This window comes from Amblyomma maculatum, chromosome 5 (assembly GCF_055883805.1).
Source record: "Amblyomma maculatum isolate TAMU_Amacu chromosome 5, ASM5588380v1, whole genome shotgun sequence".
NCBI lineage: Eukaryota > Metazoa > Arthropoda > Arachnida > Ixodida > Ixodidae > Amblyomma > Amblyomma maculatum.
In genome coordinates, this window is record NC_139348.1 from 6,314,334 (window position 1) to 6,335,658 (window position 21,325).

The 21,325-nt window shown below is 46.4% G+C and overlaps 1 protein-coding gene and 1 pseudogene across 3 annotated transcripts in view; one reads left to right on the forward strand and one right to left on the reverse strand.

The window, feature by feature from the left end:
- LOC146187701 (nuclear distribution protein nudE-like 1) overlaps positions 1–21,325 on the forward strand; it is a 189,713-nt gene that overhangs the window by 39,708 nt on the left and 128,680 nt on the right. For all 3 annotated transcript variants that reach the window (XM_084603497.1, XM_084603499.1, XM_084603498.1), the window contains exon 2: positions 16,163–16,278. In XM_084603497.1, the coding sequence (XP_084459623.1) occupies positions 16,205–16,278 (74 nt within the window). In that variant the 5' untranslated portion in view covers positions 16,163–16,204. The remainder of the gene's footprint in view (positions 1–16,162; positions 16,279–21,325) is intronic.
- On the reverse strand, positions 10,019–13,350 carry LOC146187702 (uncharacterized; annotated as a pseudogene).

Sequence of the window (21,325 nt, forward strand, 5' to 3'; positions counted from 1 at the left end):
ACTCTTCGGATGCCATCGCCCGCGCTGATGCCGCCCGCCACATTGCTCGAGAGCGTCTTGGAGCGTCTCAGCGCTCTCAAAAACGTCGTTATGACCTTCATCACCGAGACGTCTACTATCCTCCTGGTTCCATCGTACTCCTTTGGCTCCCGGCTCGCCGTGTAGGTATGTGTGAGAAACTTTTGCCTCGCTACGTGGGCCCTTACTCCGTCTTGCGGCAAGTCACAGATGTGACCTATGAGATTGCCCCTTTACAGCCCAAGAATCCTTCCACAACCCCTCATCCAGAACTCGTGCATGTCGCTCGTCTAAAACCATATCATTCGAGTTCTGTGTAGGACGCACCGGGACGGTGCTTCTTCGGCGCGGGGAGTACTGTTACGGAGCACAGTACGGAGACGACGACGTGCTGATGTGAAGTAGAGAAGAAGACGACACTCAGGCCTATTCTGTGGTGTGTGGTGTGTCGTGTGCGTCTAACAGTGAACTAGCGTTTACCACTGTGTACTCTTCCTTAACAATATTAAAGTCACCTGTTATTATCACGGGACAGTTATTACTATTACCTAGGGACGTAAACACGCTTTCCATCTCGTTGGAAAATATCGGCAAACTAGAACTTGGTGGTCTATAGACTGCTCCAATTGTTACACTTGAATGTAATTTAATAAAAAGATACTCAGTAGTAGAATTATTACTAATTCTGTAATGATTTTAAATTCAAGGTCAGATTTTATCAGCAGTGCAACACCTCCTCCTCGAGAAGAGGTGTCCCTAGAGCTAGAAATGAAGTTATATCCCGGGACAGAAAAATGCTCGTTTTTACGTAATCGTGTTTCTGAGAGGGCAGTGACTTCGAACTTAAAACTGTGTTGAGATAAAAAGACTGAAAACAAATCCCAGTTTTTGTGGAAGCTGCGGATATTGCAGTGAACAAGAGAAAGACATGGTTAAATTCGTAATTTACTTGACTTATCGAAAAGCTCATTGCGGTAGAGAACGGCACCAAACATTAAATATTCACTTAGTTAACCTTAGTCAGGTCTTCCTCACATGTTATGTGGAGCACCTTAGACTTCTCAGCCTTCCTCATCAATATCTTGCCCTGCGATACCCAGGTGAATTGCCAGTTCTTCTCACGTTTTGTCTTGATTGCTTTGCCGAGCAAGAGTCTATATTCTGGGCACAGATGCTAATTTATCTAAACTGGATCATCTGTCTCGAATCCCAAGATAGTAGTCGTCAGCCTCTGTTTCTTAGCTTTGAGAATAATGCGATTACGAACTTCCCTTGACATGAATCACACGATTATGTTTGCCTGGTTTTTCTCTTTAGTCGGCACTCGGTGTATGACATCAATGTCTTTAGTTTGATGTTCTTCCTCAAGGGTTTCTGCTATCTTTAGCATCATAGTGCGCAGCGATTCATTTGGCACTGGTGGAACGCCTTTTATCTCAAGATTGTTTCTTCGGCTGTACTGCTTCAAATCTATCAGCTCTTCCCTCACTTCTTTTAGTTCTTTGCGCAGTTCTTGGGCCTCCTCTTTGCATTCCGCCTGCTCTTTCTTGATTGTATTTATTTCCTGACAGACACTCTGTACATCGTCTTTAAACTTTTCGAAAGCAGCATTCATGAAATCCATGGATTGTTTCACTTCTTGTATGTCAGAAAGCGAAGTTTTATGATCAAGTGCAACAGCTTTGATATCAGCTTTGATAAAAGTCGTTACTGTTTCTAGTCGCGTAGTCATTTCGACCAAAGTTTTGGCAAGTTCTTTTATCGTTGTCAACGGTTTTTCGGCCGGCGCATCACCAAGGGCAGATAACAGATTCGTTCCCTCATCCATTTTACAGAGACAGATGCAGGGTAATCCAGGAGCTGTATATTAAAAAAAACATGAAGCAGCTAAACGTTGCACGTACCTGCGAAACCGTAGTAAAGTTTTTTATGTCCTCTGCGCTGTTCCCAGCTGCCTGGGTCACCCTGAACTGTGGCGTTGGGATGGTCGCGTCGCTCTTTTATGCTCTTGTTGACTGCGCAGAATTCTGTCGTCCAGGGAACATCTGCGCAGCACACGTGTTGAAGAAGTGGCCCTGCTCTGCCGCTCAGGTATCGTCTTCGATGTGCAGTTATATCTTCAGACGAAAAGATTGGCCAGGTATCTGCGAAACCGTAGTAAATTTTTTAGGTCTTGTGCGCTGTTCCCAGCTGCCTGGATCACCCTGAACTGCTAAATTGTTAAAATGAGGAATGCAACTGAAAGCGTTGAAAAGAATATGAGCCTGGAGTACGTCTACAGTCTCCCAGCTCCAAAAGACAGTTTTGTGCTGAATATTTTCGGTTGGTATGACATCAATGTGCGTTGGTAATTTTGGAGTCTGGATGCGGAAGTCAACTTGCACTTTTTGGAGAAAAGGAGAGGAGAAAAGTTAAATGTAGAGAATGCAAAGTAAAATGATTTTACCTTTATCCATGTGGTATGGGAAAGGCTCTTGCTTGGGACCTAACAATAACACTTGGCCTCATACTGGGCAATCACGTGTCCTAAGCCGCTTGCTCAGTGAATTTCCTCGCAACTTACACGTGCTATAGTAAAACACTTAGCGGGGCAGGGTGGTGCATAGCTGTCAAAAATTTTAAGCGCAACAGATACGACACACAGACAAGATAGGACAGGACTTGTGCTACTTGCAACACTTTATTGGAGTGACTGAACAGCAGTATATATAGCACTGGGAGGGGAGAGGGAATGAACAATGTGTGACTGCTCATTCGCGAGATCTCGGAAGTAGCATAAAGATGTACACAGGTGATTCGGCTGATACTAAAACATATCTAAAACTTACATTCTTTTTGTAACATTACGATCAAAGGGATGCTAACACATGCAATCCCATTCTTAATTATATGGTGGGCTTCTATCAGTTCACGAGCGATAGTGTCGTTACTTTTACTGACTATTCTGGTGTCCTGAAGCCTTGCCTTACAAGCCTTCTTTTCTGTCCCACAATCCTTGCAATGGAGCGGCAGATTCGAACCTGTACCATTCTTCATTGACAATTTGTGTTCTCTTAAACGATCGTTAATGCACCGCCCAGTTTGTCCGATATAAACTTTTCCACATGTCAGTGGGATGCTATACGCCACCCCAACCGCACAATTCACAAACGGGTTAACATGCTTCGTTTGACACACTTTTTTTACACCATTTTCAGGGTCAGTCAATCGGCAGAATGAAGAGAGTTTCTTAGGGGCAGAAAAAATAATGGGAACTTTGTACTTGGCAGCAACATGCTTCAGATTATGTGCAACTTTATGGGAATACGGAATTACCACTAGCCTGATTCTCTTTTTTGGAGTTACATCTTCGTCTCTTGTTCTTTCTTCAACTTCTTTACTAGTGCTTCGCTCACAGAGCTCAAAACCGTCGAAGGAAAGCCTGCCTTGTGGATCAGCAAAGCTTTCTTGCGCTTTGTGTCTGCGCAGAAATGAATCTAAGCACATCGTGGCGATGGCTCGTTTTACTGTCTTGAGATGCAAGGAGTCAAACGGCAACGAGGGCAGTGCTTCCAGCAGGCGCCTTCGTCAGTAATGGTGATGTTAATGTCTAAAAACTGCAGGTTGTTTCCCTTTGGTGCTCAAAAGTAAAATCTAAACAACTCGCGTGATTTTAAAAATCAGCTAAAACATCCTCCACAATCTGTGGGTAGGTCAAAGGTGACTGTTTGCTGAGAACAATTAAAAATCATCTACGTACCTAAAACTCTTCAGAACTGTGTTCTGGTCAAATGCACCTGATAAGGCTTTGTCAATACCTGCAAGAAAAATGTTGCACAGTATCGGTGCCACGCAAGACCCAATACATATTCCATTCTTCTGTAGATAAGCCTGATTCTTGAACGAAACAGTCGTGGAACACAGATAAAATTCAAACATTGAAAGGAAGTTCTCAACCGATATCCCCGCGGTATTCTGAAAGGCAACCGGGCCGTTTACTTCAATGCAGGTAGAGACAGATGCCAGCAACTGTTGTTGTGGGATAGAATAGAACAGGTTGACCACATCCACTGAAAACAAGTACCCTATTGAATCATTGTCGCACAAAAATTCAATGATCTCGAGGCTATTCCGTACAGAAAAAGGGTCATCCACCACCAAAGTATTTAGCTGTTTCAACAGGAATCTGCTAGCCACGCTCTGCCAAGCACCGCATTCATTAACTATGCACCTGAAAGGCACATGTTCTTTGTGAGTCTTAGCGGTAAAAAATATGTTCAAATTATTGCTCTTGCAGTCACTGATACCTTTAGCGAGCTTCAGTAAACCGAGTTCTTTACACAAAGAAATAGCTCGACATTTTACCTTCGCTGGAATCAATTTTGTAGCCTTGAAATTCCGTTGAATGACTTGCATTGCTTTTTTGCTACACATGCCCGACGGTGACAAAGCCGCCTTCTTTGTCTGCTTGCATAAGCCGAAGGTCTCTGAAGAATTTCACGACACGCTTCGTTGGCGTTCTAGGAACAGTCCTGATGAGGTTATCAAGCCCATCTAACAGACATCTTTCCTTGTCCTCTTCATCGGCTTTGTTGGCCAGTCTTCGGTTTAGAGACAGCAGCTCGTGCTCCGGAACTCTTGGTTCCACGCTGTATTTGGGGCCTTTCTTGAGGGTATCGATGATGTCCTCCGGGATGCAGGCTCCACCTAGAGCCTGGACAGCCGTACCCACAACTTGGGTTTCTCTGCCTTTCTTTGGTAACGCCACAAGTGTCCTTTGCCACAAAAACTTTGTGGTCTGATCCAGCAGCTTCCTACAAGACTGTAGCTTCACGACGGCGATGCTCACGGGGTCCCGAGAGAAGCAAATCTAACGAAGCCAATCCCTAAGCTGGCGCACCTGCTGCCATAACTCTGACTGAAGAATCCGGTACATTCTTTTCACATGACCGAGAGATCGCTTGGCAACGACAATGTGGCGATTTCAGGTGGTACGAGCCCTTCTTGATGCAGTATCCAAGAGCTCTCGCACGGCATGTCGTAAGAGCAATGAGGTTAATTACCACGGAAGCCAATGGTAGGCTAGAAGAATCACATAGAAAAGAATCACATATAAAAGAATATAAAAAAATCACTCCAATAAAGTGTTGCAAGTAGCGCAAGTCCTAGCCTATCTTGTCTGTGTGTCGTATCTGTTGCGCTTAAAATTTTTGACAGTTACACGTGCTAGTGTTCCTGCCTTTTTGCTTTTGCGTGCTTTTGATGTGGTGTTTAGCTGAATAATCAGTCGTGGGGAACGATCGCTGCTTCTAAGTGTTAAAAAAGTGTCAGTGGCTTAGCTGTGCTATGCCTGGATATACGTAAGGCAAAGTTACGGTTATGCTTGGTGCTGAGTTCGCACTTTCACTGAGTTTTATCGTGTGTTCAGTGTACAGACGAGTCTTGGAATGACTTTCTTCATCCTCCTCGTCCTTTTCCTCACTTCCCCCGGTTGCTGTTGGTTAGCGGTGGCCTAGCACGTCGTTGAGCTTTCTGGTGACGTCTTTTCGCTAGGCGTTCTTCTTGTTCTGCGAAGATTCAGTCTTCCGAGCCTCTCTCACGGCCGCTATGGGAAAGCGTGTTGTACATGGCGCGCCCCTTGTCGAACACAACCAGCATTCCATTGAACGCACCACCCTTCTACAGGAAAGGAAAGGCGCAGTATCTGTTGGAATCCCACTATCATTCTCATTGTATGAAGAGCGTCTCATGAAAAGGGTTATGCACACAGACTATGAAACGCTCTTCATAATTCCCTGAAACATAACCACGCGTCATAAATACCATGTGAAAAAAAAAAGACCGTTTCACAATTCGGGGCGCAGTGGTAAAGCGCTGGGATTGGGGATCCAAGGGATGGAGGTTCAATTCCCCGGTAGAAGACAAGGTTTAAAAATTTATTTTTTAGGTATTGATTCAATGGTGATTGGGCATGAGACTTCTGGTTGGTCGCTTCAAATTTGGAGGCTCTCGCGCATGTGCATAACGGGCTGGGCACACTCACTCGAAACTCTGCTCTGACCCGCGTAGTGTAGCCTTACGCTACAAAATAAAACGCCACCTCACTCGCACTGCATGGTTGGGTGCAGAGCGAACTTTACTTGAAAGAAAACCATCAAGGAAGTACAATGGAAGTGGCCCTAACGACACCACTGGCGGAATGGTTAGAAGCGTTTTCAACAGACAAGATTACAGTAGTTCAAGAGATGGTGGCTGTCGAAGCAAACAAAGGAAATGATCTGCAACGTCTATGCAGACCGAAAGCCGCGCGGTCAAACTACATGGCGGATTGATAGGTTTAAAGACGCCCACCTCCCTACCTTTGCGCCCATTGCTAAGAAAAAGTGTCCCAGCTGCCTTGCGCTTGTGACTGTGAAATGCAGCTTATAATGCCTGCATGTGTGGACAGGATCATAATCATTTTATTCGTCATTATTACTACGGATGACCCTCTCATTGCCTTCAACACTCCAGCCCCGTACAGGTTTAGCTACTCACCAGCTCCTTGGTCGCATCGCCGCAACCTTGCCGCCCGTCCTCTCCGCACTATTCTGGCTCCCTTTCGGAAAACTAACCAATGCAGCGCCCGGACATCATGCTTCATTGACGACCCGAAAATCCTTTCCTGACCAAGGGTGATCGACGAAACCTTCTCGAAATTTGTGGACAGCGTACCTGCTTTCTGTCCTGAGTTCATCCTTTCATCGCCGTCTGAACAAAGTTTTGACCCTCGCCACTTCCTCTGCCATTTGTGCCATTGGCGACCGTACTACTCCTGTGCTGTTCACCGTTATAGACCACTGTCCTCGCCATGTGATTCTCGGCAATATGTCAAACCGGAATTTTTTCGCGTTCGGTTTCGGCTCCGGCTCCGCAGACACATTCCATTCTGGTTCGAACCAGTTCAACCCTGCCCGAACCGGTTCAAATGGGTTCAGAAAAAATAAAAAACCTTCGGGTGTATTTTTTGCTCCACTTTTTTAATAGTGGGTTGTTTTTTCTGTTTCAGTACATAAAAAATTCTAGAGGGCACTTTGAACCTCTAAAGTGCGATGAGACGAAAGCCCTCCACTACGGCACCTCTATCTCTTCTTCCATTCCCACCTTCCTCCCTTCCTTTACGGCGTGGTACATGTGTCCACTGAGAATTGTGACAGATACTGCGTCTTTTTCATCCTGTAAATCAATTTGAAATGCCTGCAGTGCGGCGTTCGTGCCAAATGAAAGGCGTCGCACAGGTGGCTGGATCAGACGCCCTGGGTGACGTCATGACCAGTCGTGACGGTACATGGCGCGCCCCTGTCGAACACAACCAGCATTCCATTGAACGCATCAAAGTTCACCGGCGTTCTATAATTCATTTACAGAAAATTAAAGGTGCGGTATCTGTCACTCTCGGAATTCCGCTATCCTAACGGTAGACAAGGGGAATTATGATAAACGTTTCACGATCCGGGCGTGGCGCAGTTGGCTCGGGCTGGGGGTCTAAGAGATGGAGGTTTGATCCCCAGTGGAGACAAGGTTTATTTATTTATTTTGAACCTCGGAAGTGTGACACCCTTTGTCGACAACGATGAGGCATTAAATGCTTTCGCTATATAATAAACACTAAAAATTCATATTTTGTGTTGTCAGATGTGAGCAAAATGTTTATAATGAGTGACCGAGAATTAGAGCAGGAGTAATGTTTATTTTCATTGGCAACTAAAGCTGTCACGCGCCGAAGGTAGACGAAAATATTTCCCACGAATTTTAATTTAAAGTGAAACCTCTACTACTACAAGTACAAAAATGTTTCGTCCAGAAAAGGAATGAAATCAGATCACGGTTGAACCAAGCACTCATCCCAAGATTAACTATGTATATGAAAGGCAAAGGCACCCGTGTGTTCTGGCCCGAAAGACGCTGACAAAAGTCTCCTCCACCACGTATTGGAGTTGGAGTCATTATCGCATTTACCGGAGAACCGTATTAATTCTCTCACTCCTGTGGCCGCGATCACCGCCTTGTTACACGTCATGGTTGCCTGCATAGGCAGGCTATATAACGTCTTCTAGAATATTGAGGCTCTTAGACGGGTATGTTTATTTGAATAATTTACAATAGGCATGACATGGCATCATGGCTGCTCGCAAATATTATATTATGTGCTCAATGAATGCTGCCAGCTATTTTATTTGCCGGCATAAAAGACCGAAGGAAGAGCTCCTTGTCGAAAGTTGTTAACGTCATCCGGGTTCGATGACGAGAGGATGTACTTTAGTTCAAAAATGCTCTCGCGGCTCTGGCTTATGTATATGGCACAGCAAGCGCTACTGTTGCTAGTTAATGGCGCCGCAACTTCTCCTCTCAAAATTTCAAAACACTTGAGTCCTTGCTTATCCTGGGCACCTCTTCAAATGCGTAGAGCAGCCTCTGTACTTCGATTTTAAGAGGATTGCAGCTGTCTCCGATACCTTGCAGGCAGTCTTCTCTTTCAATGGAAACACTTCAATCTGAGCTTGTAATCTCTTAGGGGCAGATTCTGCTGCCGCTTGTAGATGTACTTAATCGCCGCCGGCTATCCTATGAAGCCGCTTCGGTGTGGTGACCAAATGCTATTTTTTTGGGCACGTTTCCTCGCTGGCCAACGTAATGTGATATTTATGGCCTCGCGCTGCAGTTCTGCGGTTGCACAATTACTGCCATTCTCTCTATCTTTTTTTATTCATTAGGGTGTAGTCGAAGGCTCCTTCAGTCCACTTGACCTCTTCCCTCTCCCTGCTTTTCAAGGTTTTTGTTCCGAACTCCCTCGTCACCGCGCAACCTGCAGACCATGCAGTTTAGTCATTAGCTACATTTTCTCTCAATAGTGCACTTCCAGCTTTCAGTGCCACTTTCTAGGCAGTCTTAGGTATTCACATCAGTGAGGATGAATAATGCGATGAAACGCATTCTTTTTTTCTGACACCGTAGCTTTACAGGCCGGAACGACAGCACACCAAACAGAGCTTCTGAATTAATACTCCTACCAGTAATTTCCCTTGCTCACTCAGTTTTCACATTTGAACATCGGAGCTTCATTCCCGGCATAGTGTAGCATGCCAAGGGAAATAAAAAAATTAATTGTGGTTTAACTCTGGCTAACCCTAGTTGAATTGCAATAGCAACAGCGGAAGCTTCTTTTGCCTGCTACATTATTCCCCTATCACGCCCTATCAGTGTAAGGTGCTACATTATTAGGGACACTTAAGCTCATCCTTTAAAAGTATGGCGCGAGAACGTAAATGACCAGTCTTCTCTTCTTCTTCTTCTTCTTCTGCTCCTCCTCCTATAGAATTTGTGTCGTTCGTTCCTTTTCGGAAGGTTCTTTAAACCCTTCCTTTTTGTGCAAAAGGTAAAAGACTTGCGCAAAAAGTAGAAGAAGAAAGAGACGTGACAACAAGACAGAGCTCTGTCTTGTTGTCACGTCTCTTTCTTCTTCTACTTTTTGCGCAAGTCTTTTACCTTTTGCTAATATGAACCAACTCGCCCAGAAGAAAGTACTTATTCCTTTTTGTGGTTCGGCGTAGAGAAGACCAGGAGGCGTACTTGAAGGTGAGGATGGTAGAGCATATATTTACAGCATGACATATATATATATAGAGAGAGTAAAACTGGAACATGAAATGAATTTACAAAAACAACACTCTGCGCTACTCTACGCTTCGACCTAACTGGTTAGAGCCTAAGCAGAACAGCCGTGTTACATGCCTACGCATGGAGCCTCAGCTCAGACTGGACTCAACTCTCTTGGATCACGTCTCATTTTACACATTCACAAAACAAAGAAATAGCGGCGGTCATTTTCAGAGGCCAGCCCCACACATCAACTGTCCAATAAGAAAATATGCTAGATGGGCCCAGCCCCATGAGTTGGCCTTAGCCTCTAAACCAGGGCCCCACTAGCAATACAAATTGCAACAAACAAAGCACAGCGAAAACTCTTTCCCCAGTGGAGGTGTCAAACCTTCTCCACTCGGGAGACTTTCTTCCCATTTGTCTCCTGCACACCGTCACTGCATCCACGCTGCCGCTCCTGGCTGAATCCTTTCCACAGTGCATTGCCCCGTGCCACCTGTGTTTACCACTACAAGCAATGACATAGAAAGGGAAAGATCAACCAGCCGCCATTCTGCAGGTGGCGCCGGATTAAAGGGGAGCTTCTGGCTTGCCCGCTCTGAGCACAATACCCGAGTCAACTCCTGAATGCTTCTTCGGGCGCTCTTTTGTCGCATCTGCAGACAGGATAAAATTCCTTTCGCACTGCTCAAAATTGCAGTGTAAAAAAAAAAAGGCCGAAGGGTCATTTGGGTGCTCGCTACCGGCCAGTACGAAGGGTGCCATACATGCGTGCACCTGACAGTACGTCCCGCCACGCATGTTCCCATGCATGACCTTCGGGCTAAAACGGTCCTGCAAATCCGCCGCCGACGGTCCGGTCGGCTCCCCCCCACCCGCGGTCGCTTGTAGAAGGGGAACCGCTTTTACAATACCAGAAGCAGACAGTCGGGTGACGGCGCCGTGCAGAGACGTGCACCTGCAAGTGATTATCCTTGGGCGCAGCCATACACGCCCCTTCTAAGAGTATAACCGAGCTTGCTATCACTTCGTTCATACTAACTCTTCACAAGGGCCGCACTACCTTCACGGCAGAAATGTCATTCCTGCTGGGGCGCCAATGTCTATACGTCACTGCGACACTCAGAGAAAAACATATACACCGAAGTAAGCAAATCACAAAACACAACATTGGTGTATGCTGTTGTCGAGGTCTGCTAAGCAGTCAGCAATATCACTCTCCAGGGAGTCCACATTCATGTACACAGGCGTACACACAAAGTCATATTGTTCGTCATAGCTCGCAAGTCCGCGCACACAACACTGACGACAACAGCCGAATATCAGCGAGAACTCTCTTCCAAGTGTCCGATGTATCACATACACAGCCCACCGCACCCAGCGTCGGCTGAGTAGGAACGTTCACGCTTGTCTAGGTTGGCATGGTGGCATCACTAGTTCTGAGTCTCAGGTCAATCTGAGGAGCCATGAATAGCGCATCAGCATTTGCATTCCCGATGCCTCTTCTGTGTTTCGCCGTTATGTTGCAACGCTGGAGTGCCAACGCCCACGTATCTAATTTAGCCCCGTGTGGAGTGCACGTCATCAGGCGGTTGTCAGAGAAGACATTGGCCTCAGCGCCAAAGAACCCGTGATCCAGTTTCTTTAGAGCGCAAATAATAGCGAACGCCTCGCTCTCTCTGGTCGACCACCTCGCCTGAGCCGCGCCGAAACGATGACTTGCGAACGCTATAGGCCTCTCATCGCACTTTTCTGTCGCCTGTGTCAAACAAGTCCCAGCAACCGTTGCTGATGCATCAGTGAGCAGCCAGTATGGCTCGGGAGGTTGCGGAGTGCTCAACACCACTGTTCTGCAGAGCGAGTCCTTCGGCTGTTCTAATGCGCACTGCGCATAATCCGACCGCGGGATCAAGTTGGAGACTTCTCGCTTTGTCAGCGCCGTCAGTGGGCTAGCTATTTTAGCATGCCCAGGCACATTCTCGCATGCATTTCTCGAGCTCTCATTGCCGACCTGCACTGTTCGAGACCCTTCAAGCTGGCTAGACAACGAAACTGCATCTTCTCTATCACTTGAATCAGCTTCCTCTCGTGGACATTGACGTTCATTGCCTCGCTTACTTCGCATACCAGTGCCTCAGAATTCTGATGTTTTGCGTTTGCGACTTCTGCAACCGGGGGACCGCCGACTTCAGTACGGGTATTTGTGCACGCCGCCTCACTGGTCTCATTTAGCAGTTGCCAGTCCTCTAACGACAGCAAACAGTTCACTCCATCGGTCAGCTCATCAGTGAGGGCACATACTATGCCTATTTTTTGATTTACAACTGTTCCTAGCTTAGATATTTTGATAGGAATCGTCGCCAACTTCGCCTGAACTGAGCTGCTGAAAGCCCACATTAGCTTCACTGTCCCTGATGGTTGCGTCAGCTCCTGTGGTAGTATGCTCTCTCGTATTACGGTTATTTCACTACCCGTATCAAGAACTGCCTCTGTGCGAACGTCTCCACACACCAAGTCCACAAACTGAAGTTTTGATGAGGCTGCCTTCGGTCTTTGCATCGGCACTTCAACTCTAGCAGTCAAACCCGTAATTTGATTAACCACTGGTTCTTTTACCTCTGTCTGATCGACCAGCGCGACCTTCAGCACCCTCTGCCCGTGCCCATTTTCTTGTTTCTGGCGCGGTTCATTTCCCGTTGCTTGCGGGCAATTCCTAGCAATGTGCCCCTGCCCATGGCATAGGTGACATTTTACTGTGCGCTTTTCAGCATTAATCTGTTTTTGGCTCACTTGCTGTACTGGAACCGTAACCTGCTTTGTAGCCCGGCCTTTACCTTTTGCCTGCTCAAAGATTTGTAGAGCCTTTGATAGCTCTTTAGGCTTCAGCCAACTCTCTCCTTCGCGAAGGAGCACATATTCAATGCCCTCCGTGCTGAGACCTGCCTTAATGCGATCAGACACCATTAGGTCAGTCAGCGCCCCTACTGAGTCCACCTCTCTAGCCTGGATGTAGTATGCTAGGTACGTTTTCTCGCGCGATACAAACTGAGCCCATGTCTCCTCCTTCCTTTTTGCTGCTTTTTCAAATCTTTCCAGGTACTCAGTTGGGGTGAGTTTTAGCTCAGTTAGAACCGCTGCTTTCACAGCCTCATAGTCCGTACATTCTGCTTCGTCGAGGTTACGAAGCAAGTACCGGACTCGCTCTGTCCGTGCTGGCATAATTAAATGCACTCGGCTACTGTACGGCACACTGAATGTAGCGAACAGCTTCTCCACCTCCTCAAACCACAGTGGCACATCAGCATCACATGGCATTTTGTAGCCTTTTAGGACTTCTGCACACTGTGTTATTGAATCTGAGCCTATACTTCACTCATCACTCCGTCCCGACCCAAGCGGTGACAGTCGACCACTCGACAGCCCAAGCTCCATCTGCTTTAAGGCTAGTCGCTCCCGAGATTCAATTTCACGCATTCGTAGCTCCATTTCCAACTCCTTATGGCGAATAGCCATCCTCTCTGTCTCGGCTCCTGTCGCGTCTAGTGACAATGTTGGTCTCTGGTCGCCGGCCTGTAACCTGCTCTCCACATTGTAATCACCCTCCATAGTCACTACCTCACTCTGATCAGTAACCATTTCTACTCCGCCCCCTAGCGATTGCTGCTCCTGTTGAGGATTTGACCTCGATTCACTCTCATGATAGATTCGCTTTCTTTAGCGGCTAACATTCTCCTCGTCTCAACCATAAGCGTCACAAACCAACCACCATGCCAACTTCAACAAACGCAAGAAATCCCACTCACCCGGAACAGATCTTTTGTTGTCTGCCGCCCAGAGCCCGGATGATGCGTCCGCTCCAACGGCGTCGGTGGCAGCCGAGGTAGAATCGTCCCTTGACGGTTCCTCGCTGCTCCGTGTCGAATGGCCTGTGGTTGCCGGTGCGATGCTTGTCCTTGTAGATGAGACGTGCCGAACCCTGTTGAGCTGCGCCAGTAGAATTTATGTCGTTCGTTCCCTTTCGGAAGGTTCTTTAAACCCTTCCTGTTATGTAGTTCGGCGTTTCCTATGCCAACTCGGGACACCGCTGGATTGCGGTTGCCACGGATTACCTCACGGGGTATGCCGAATCGCGAGCTTTACCTTCTGTAACAGCGGCTGATGTAGCGAAGTTTTTCGTCGAGTTCATCGTTCTCCGTCACGGTGCTCCCAAAGTCTTGATCACAGATCGCGGTGCTGCGTTCGTCGCCCAGCTAATGGCAGAGATCTTGCATTTAAGCAACACGCACCATTGCAAAACTACCGCATACCACCCCCAAACGAATGGGCTCACCGAGCGCCTTAATAAAATTATGGCCGACATGATATCTATGTATGTGGACGTCAAGCACCATACATGGGACGACATTCTTCCCTACGTAACTTTCGCTTATAACACCGCAACTCGGGAAACAACCGGGTTTTCGCCGTACCGCCTGGTGCATGGCCGAGAGGTGATTACCATGCTTGACGCCATGCTTCCCCATAGCCGGAGGCCTACTCTTACAACGATGTCCAACTGGTAACCCAGCACGCGGAAGAAGCCCGTCAGTTGGCACGACTACGCATCCAAGACCGCCAGCGCGCCGATGCATGCGGGTACAACCTCCGGCATCGTGAAGTTCATTTTGCACCTGGTGATAAAGTGTGGGTGTGGACTTGCGTTCGCCGTCGCGGTCTTAGCGAGAAGCTCCTAAAACGTTACTTTGGCCCATACGAGGTTGTTCACCGTATAAGCGACGTGAATTACGAGGTGATTCCGATTGTTACGACCACATCTCGTCGGCCCCCTCATTCTGAAGTGGTGCATGTGGTTCGCCTCAAAACTTACTGTGAACGCTAGACCCACGTATTCTGACTCTGAGCTCTGCTCGATTTAACGTTTCAGTTATGCTGGAGCGCGCATCGGGACGATGTACCTTTCAGGGGGAGGGGTAGTGTAACCCGCGCTAACAGTGTCGGTTCTGGAGGGGGAAGAAGACGAAGATTGTGCGAAGTGCGCGTGGCTTTTGCCTGGTCAAGCACCTGCTCACTACCTCCTGTGCCTCACTGCCCCGTCTTTTGACCCTGTCCTTATGGACTGCCGTCCGGGTAACGATAGAACCTGTGACAATATCCTCATATTTTGTGTGGGCATTTTTTTATACACCTTTGCATTTCACCCAGAAGAAATATTGCACAGTTTTCATCGATATTTTTGTCTACATATCTAAAGGTCCTTTTTTTTCAATAAAGAAAGAGCAGTATTGCTTTGTGTTATGTTTGTTTTTTTCTTCGCTTTACTGTGTTCGGAGCGGACATGTGAAGTTGAGGGCAAAAGCTGGAATTTCCTACAGCGCCGCTTTTTCTTTTCTGTGTTGCAGTTTTGGAGAAAACAATGTTTTCTGCTGCAAAAGCTGGAACATCTGCTGGAATGTGCTCTATCTTTATTTCTTTTTTTGGCTTCATGAAAACATTTCCTTCCTCAACCACATGTGAGTGTCTCTTGTGAGTGGAGGCTAGTGGAGCTGATGGAAATATATTGGACAGACAGGAAAGTGTATCAATGACAGGATTAGAGAGCACGCTATGGGGCTGAAACGTGGAGGCTAACAAAGAGGGTTCTACTTAAGTTGATAACTCAGAGGGCTATGGAACGAAAAATGGTAGGGGTAACATTAAGAGATAGGAAGCGTGCAGAGTGGGTCAGAGAAATTACTCGTTGATAACTCAGAGGGCTATGGAACGAAAAATGGTAGGGGTAACATTAAGAGATAGAAAGCGTGCAGAGTGGGTCAGAGAAATAACTCAAGTTAACGACATTCTAGTGGAAATTAAGAAGAAGAAATGGACATGGGCAGGACATGTAGTGCGAAGAGAGGATAACCGATGGTCGCTGAGGGTAACAAACTGGATTCCAAGGGAAGGAAGCGTAGCAGGGGGCGGCAGAAAGTTAGGTGGGCGGGTGAGGTTAAGACTTTCGCAGGGGTCAAGTGGATGCAGCTAGCACAGAACAGGGTTATGTGGAGATATATGGGAGAGGCCTTCGCCCTGCAGTGGGTATAGTCAGGCTGATGATGATGATGATGATGGCAATATTGTGCAAGTCTGGCACTAATCTCGCAGTACACTGCAAAGATTGCGTTTTTTGTAAAGACCAAAAATGTCCAGCTGACTTTCGCAGTGTTAGGGTTATGAAAATGAAGAAGGATAAGTTAGCAAGAGAAATTTATGAAGCATATGCAATCAGTGATTCGGGAGGCCAATGTGTCAGTATGCTTTCAGTGGTATTGTTGAAGAAGGAATTAGAATTTCTGCGAAACCGGCAGGACGTTAAAGACAAGGAAGAAGTTGGCTGCAGACGTGAAGTGAAGGGAGAAGATGTGCAGGTTCTGGTCAATATAGTTGTCAGTCCAGCATTGTCCTTGTGTTTGTGTGTGCTCCTTATGTTTTGTGTTGTTACCTGCTCTGCTGCCTTCTTGCAAGAGCTGATTGTTCTGCCATTGTGCAGGGGGATGACGACAGAGGAGTGACGGCCATCATCACGACCGCTATGGAAGGGTCCTTCGAGAGTCCTCAGGAGGAGGCCGCCTTCTACCGGGAGCAGGCCCTCAAGTTTGAGGCCAAGTGGGTCACACATTCTCCTTCTCTGGTTTACCTTTGCATTCAGGGATGAGCAACCAGAGGCTAGCCCACCATAATCGGGCCCTTTGTGATGTGGCAGCTTGTTACATCTGTGGCAACAACATTTGATTCAACTTTTTTTTAATGAGGCCTCATTCATTGTAGTGGAAAGCAGAATTTCACACCTTTTTTCTCGGGATCTTTCAGCCTGTTCCTTGAGCAGTGGGTATCAGCAGGGGAGATTCTGTTTGAAGGAGTCTGTGCTGAGTTGAAATGCAACATGTTGTGTACTCAGCACAGACTCCTTGCAGTATGTGGGAAGGAAAGCGTAGCAGGGGGCGGCAGAAAATAAGGTGGGCATATGAGTGAGGTTCAGAAGTTCGCAGGGGTCAAGTGGATGCAGCTAGCACAGAACCGGGCTAATTGGAGGAATATGGGAGAGGCCTTCGCCTTGCAGTGGGTATAATCAGGCTGATGATGATTTTATTTATTTATTTATTTAGTACATACTGCATATACTTTTCAGGGTCCAAGCAGGACAGGCATATATTGTTAACAAAACTCAAAAGGTACAGAACACAATCAAAAGAAATATCCATAAAAATGAACAGACAAATTTTGCGAAACTATGACAGTGCCATAACATGGTTCCAATCGGATATTGTCCGCGGAAAAAATGAATATTTAAACAGTCAGTCTTCGCAAACTACGGCGGCAATGAGTGAATGTGATGATGTCGGGTATGCCGTGTGGATAGAGGGGATATGTACTGTGAAAGATCCAAAGCTAACTTATGGTTAAGTAAAGAATAAAGAAACTCAAGGCGATATTTTCCTCTTCGCGTTTCAAGTGAATCAGTATTGTTAGTCGCCATGATATCAGTGGGGGAGTTGGTGATTTTAAATTTCGAATAGATAAGCCTAACAGCATTTCTTTGAACCCTTTCTAATTTATAGATGTTAAACTTAGTAAATGGGTCCCATACAACCAAAGCATACTCAAGCTTTGGCCTGATGTCAGCGTTATACAGTGGACTCCCTTTAATCAAAACTCGACGGGGACAAGGAAATCATTTATTGGCAGTTTTATTTAAGGGTTGTGACCCCCAAAGAAACTGTGCAACGTAGTTTGTTTCAGGTTGGCATGCCGCTGCTTCACTAAATAGGCATTCATCTTAGCTAGGCTGCACGTTTGCTCCAAGCAGCCCTCTACCTCAAAGTACTGCTGGAGTACTTGAACTGCTTGGCTAGCCTCATTAGTCGACACTGGAGAGCTTTGATTGTTATGATGTTTAGTCTCCTCTTCACTGTCATTATCGTTCAACTTCCTTCAATATGTCAGTCAAGGTGTCCTCACGGCAGGTGACAAGCATCATCATCAATAGCTTCATAATCATTCATGGGACACTAAAAACAGCTTGTGCTTCATCAGGTTCTTCTTGGTCAGCGGCCACTGCTTTGGAAAAGCCCGCATGATGAAAGTAACGTTGAACTTCATCCCACGAGTGAGCCAAAATATGGATGGCAGAGAGGAGGTCGCTGTCCATCATCCTTTTCAGGACGTGGCGACGGAAGAACACTTTAACATTGCGAATCGCGCCCTGGTCCATAGGCTGGAGTACGGCTGTCGTGTTTGCGGGGAGGGATTCCAGGTGAATTGAAGTCAGGTCTCGCACTTCACCATGCGTGGGGCAATCCGCCTTTTGCGCGAGGATGTGGCGCCATCATGCGGGAGCGGGCGGGAAACACATTGAGCGGCAGTGTAGCAGACGACGCGAAAGCGCACCATACGAAATGGCCACGCCAACGCTGGTAGAAAGCGAAAGCTTCCCCCCTTTTTTGGCCTCGGAGCGGAAAGTAGTGACAGTGATTGCAGCATATCATGTTCACGCAGTATGGGGGAAGGTAGAGCGTTTTCACAATCCACTCATAACGCACATTGTAAGAGCGTGTAGCGCGGGCCGTGTTCGACGTGACAGAATGAGACGCTCTCAGCGTGCAGGTTTTCGGCAGACAGGAGAGCGTGGGGGCAGAGAGAAAGAGGGATCTCAAAGGGCAAAGCAGCCAGGGGTTTGTTGATGCTGCAGAGCTAGGTGGAATTGTTTCCTGTGACTTTGAGCGGCGCATATGCGCGGGGTGTCTTGAGTTACCGAGCACAATGCGGTCACCGCGGCGCCGGCTTGGTGCAATGGGTGTCGCTTCCTCCTCGCGTCATCTACAACCGTGCAGCTATAGGATTTCATCCACGAAGATCGGCAGAGAGTCACATATACACACCCCGTGAAAAGGGCATTGTCCCGGCCGGAATGCACACCTGCAGGAAACGCGCTGCATTTTTCTGGCAATGGATGATTCAGAGCTGTAGCCGGTTTCTGTAGCCCCCGAGCACTGGCGGCGCCGAGAAACGGCATCGACGCCGCTCAATGTGTTTCCATCGGTCGCCGCTACGACTTCGCGCATGCGCAGAAAACTCGCGCAAAAGGCGGATTGTCAACAAAAAACACGACCTTTCTGCCTTTTCTAGTAAACTCTGCGTCCCTCTGCCGCAGCCAGGTTTCAAAAATTGCCTGCGTCATCCAGGCATTGGTATTCGCTTCATACAAAACTGGCAGGTTTTTGACATCCTTAAAAACTCGCGGTTTCTTTGCTTTCCCGATAACGAGAAGCTTAAACTTCTCGAACCCGTCCATGTTCTCTCCCACAAGAACAGTGACACGGTCCTTACTGTGCTTACCCCCCGTGCACCTCTCACCTTTAAAGCTGAGGGTTTTGTTCGGCAGAAGCTTATGCAAAAGCGCCATTTCGTCCATGTTGAAGATGTCGCTCGGCTCGTAATTTGCAAGTACGTCTTGAAGCTTCTGCTGCTGCCAGTCAGAGCAAACATCCTTCTCTACAATTTGCATCTGCAGTGCAATGTCTCTCGCCTTCTCCTCCAAAATAGGCCCGGTCACTGGAAGATTGGAACTTCGAGCATGCTTGAACCACAGAAAAAGTGCCTTCTCGAGGTCCTCATGTTCGGCCAGACGCATCCTTTTCAAAGCGCCGCTGTTATATTCTTTTTCAATCTTGTCACGATCCTTCAGAATCCTGAAAGCGTGCACTTTGGGATGCCTTTTCGCGATAGCAGTTTTCAACTCCTCGGCACACTTCACATCATCAAGAATTTTCATCTTGGCTTTTAAAGACAATGCATTATGGGGGCGCTTTCTAGCAGCTTCTTCCATACTGTACGCCGGAAAGAAGTCACGAAACACAGTCACGGAACAGAGCAAAATGGCGCCTGCACAACAAAAAACAAGGCGTGCAAGGTACTGGATTGGATTGGATTCTGGATATCGACATCAACAAAGACGACTCATGCATAGTTTCGGTTTCGTTTATCCGAGTTGCAAGCAGAATGGGGCTTCGATTGTCGATCGCGACTGTGCACAGATTGTGTATGAAACCAATTACTTTTCTTTAAATTGTTTCATTTAAAAGGAGTTTTCGTTTAGGCGGGTTTTGTTTAGCACGCTTCCACTGTATGTCAGCAGTTTTACGTGAGAAGGAGAGTTTCTTAGTTTATGCCTCAGAAAACATAGCTTTTTAAATGCAGAGGAGCATATGTTATCTATATGTGAGTTCCAGGAAAGATTGCTTGTTATTTTTACACCCAGATATTGGTAACTATTAACCTGCTTTAGTGTTGATGATCCGAGGGTATACGCATGGTTAATCGGGTTCTTTTTATGTGTTATTTGCATCGAAACTGTTTTTTCAGTGTTATGTTAAGAACCATGGAAAACTCACTGCACCAATCAAGAACATTTTCTAGACACTGGTCAAGTTCATTTTGATCGTTAGTAGACGTAATTTGACGAAATACGACACAGTCATCAGCAAACAAGCGAATATGCGTTCCTGGAGTAACCACATTAACAATATCTATGATATAAATCTGAAAAAGCAAAGGTCCCAAGACTCCTTCCTGGGGCACCCCAGAGGTGACTGGGAGAGAACTGGAGCTGCATCCATCGACTGAAACAAATTGCACTCTATTCGTGAGGTAATCTGCAATCCACGATATTAAAATGTCTGGAAAATTAATGTATTTTAGTTTTTGAATTAGCTTTCCGTGGTGAACTTTATCGAATGCTTTGCTAAAATCCATAAATATGGTGTCTAGTTGACCATTCATATCCAGTGGTTTAGCAAAAGTATGTACTATTGTAACTAATTGTGTTATTGTAGAATAGCCCTTTATAAACCCATGCTGAAAGTCGCTTAATACGGAGTGTTCTTCAAGAAATTTGTTAATATGTTTAGCAATAATGTGTTCGAGCATTTTACAGCATGCGGAAGGTAAAGATATAGGTAGGTAATTTTGTAATAATGTGCAGTTGTCTTTTTTAAAGATTGGAACAACTCGAGCAGTCTTCCATTCAACCGGAAGTTTTGATGACAAGAGAGATTTTTTAAACAACACTAAAAGAAACTTCGCAATTATTTCAGCATAGCGTCACAAAAATACATTACGTAAATTATCAGGACCAGAAGAAGTTTTAGGTTTCAATTCTAAAAGCAAAGCAAAGACACCAGGGAGGCTAACAAAGTCCACCTCCAATACAGGAAAATATGACGCTCTTTGTACACATTATATACCTGCTTTAGAGAATACGCTGTGAAAAAAAAGAATTAAAATTACGTGCGAATCAGTCAGTGTATCTCCCTCCAATGTTATTTTTGAGATATGTTTCTTGCTATCACTCAGGAGGTTCCAAAATTTACTTGGGTCATTCTTAACAAAATTGGGTAACGTTGTGTTAAAGTACAAGTCCTTTGACTCACGAACCGCACGTTCAAGATTATCTTTAAGCGTTTCAATCTGACTTAACTGGCGGTTCTTAGATCTTTTTAGTTTTCGCTTCAGTTGAATAATCTTCCGCGTCATCCAAGGTGTGAACTTTTTTGCATTTATTTGGAACGAAGGTATTTACAGTCGCCAACCGATTATTCGGACCTCACGGGGACCGCCGAAAAATCCGAATAAACAGGAGTCCGAAAAAACAAAA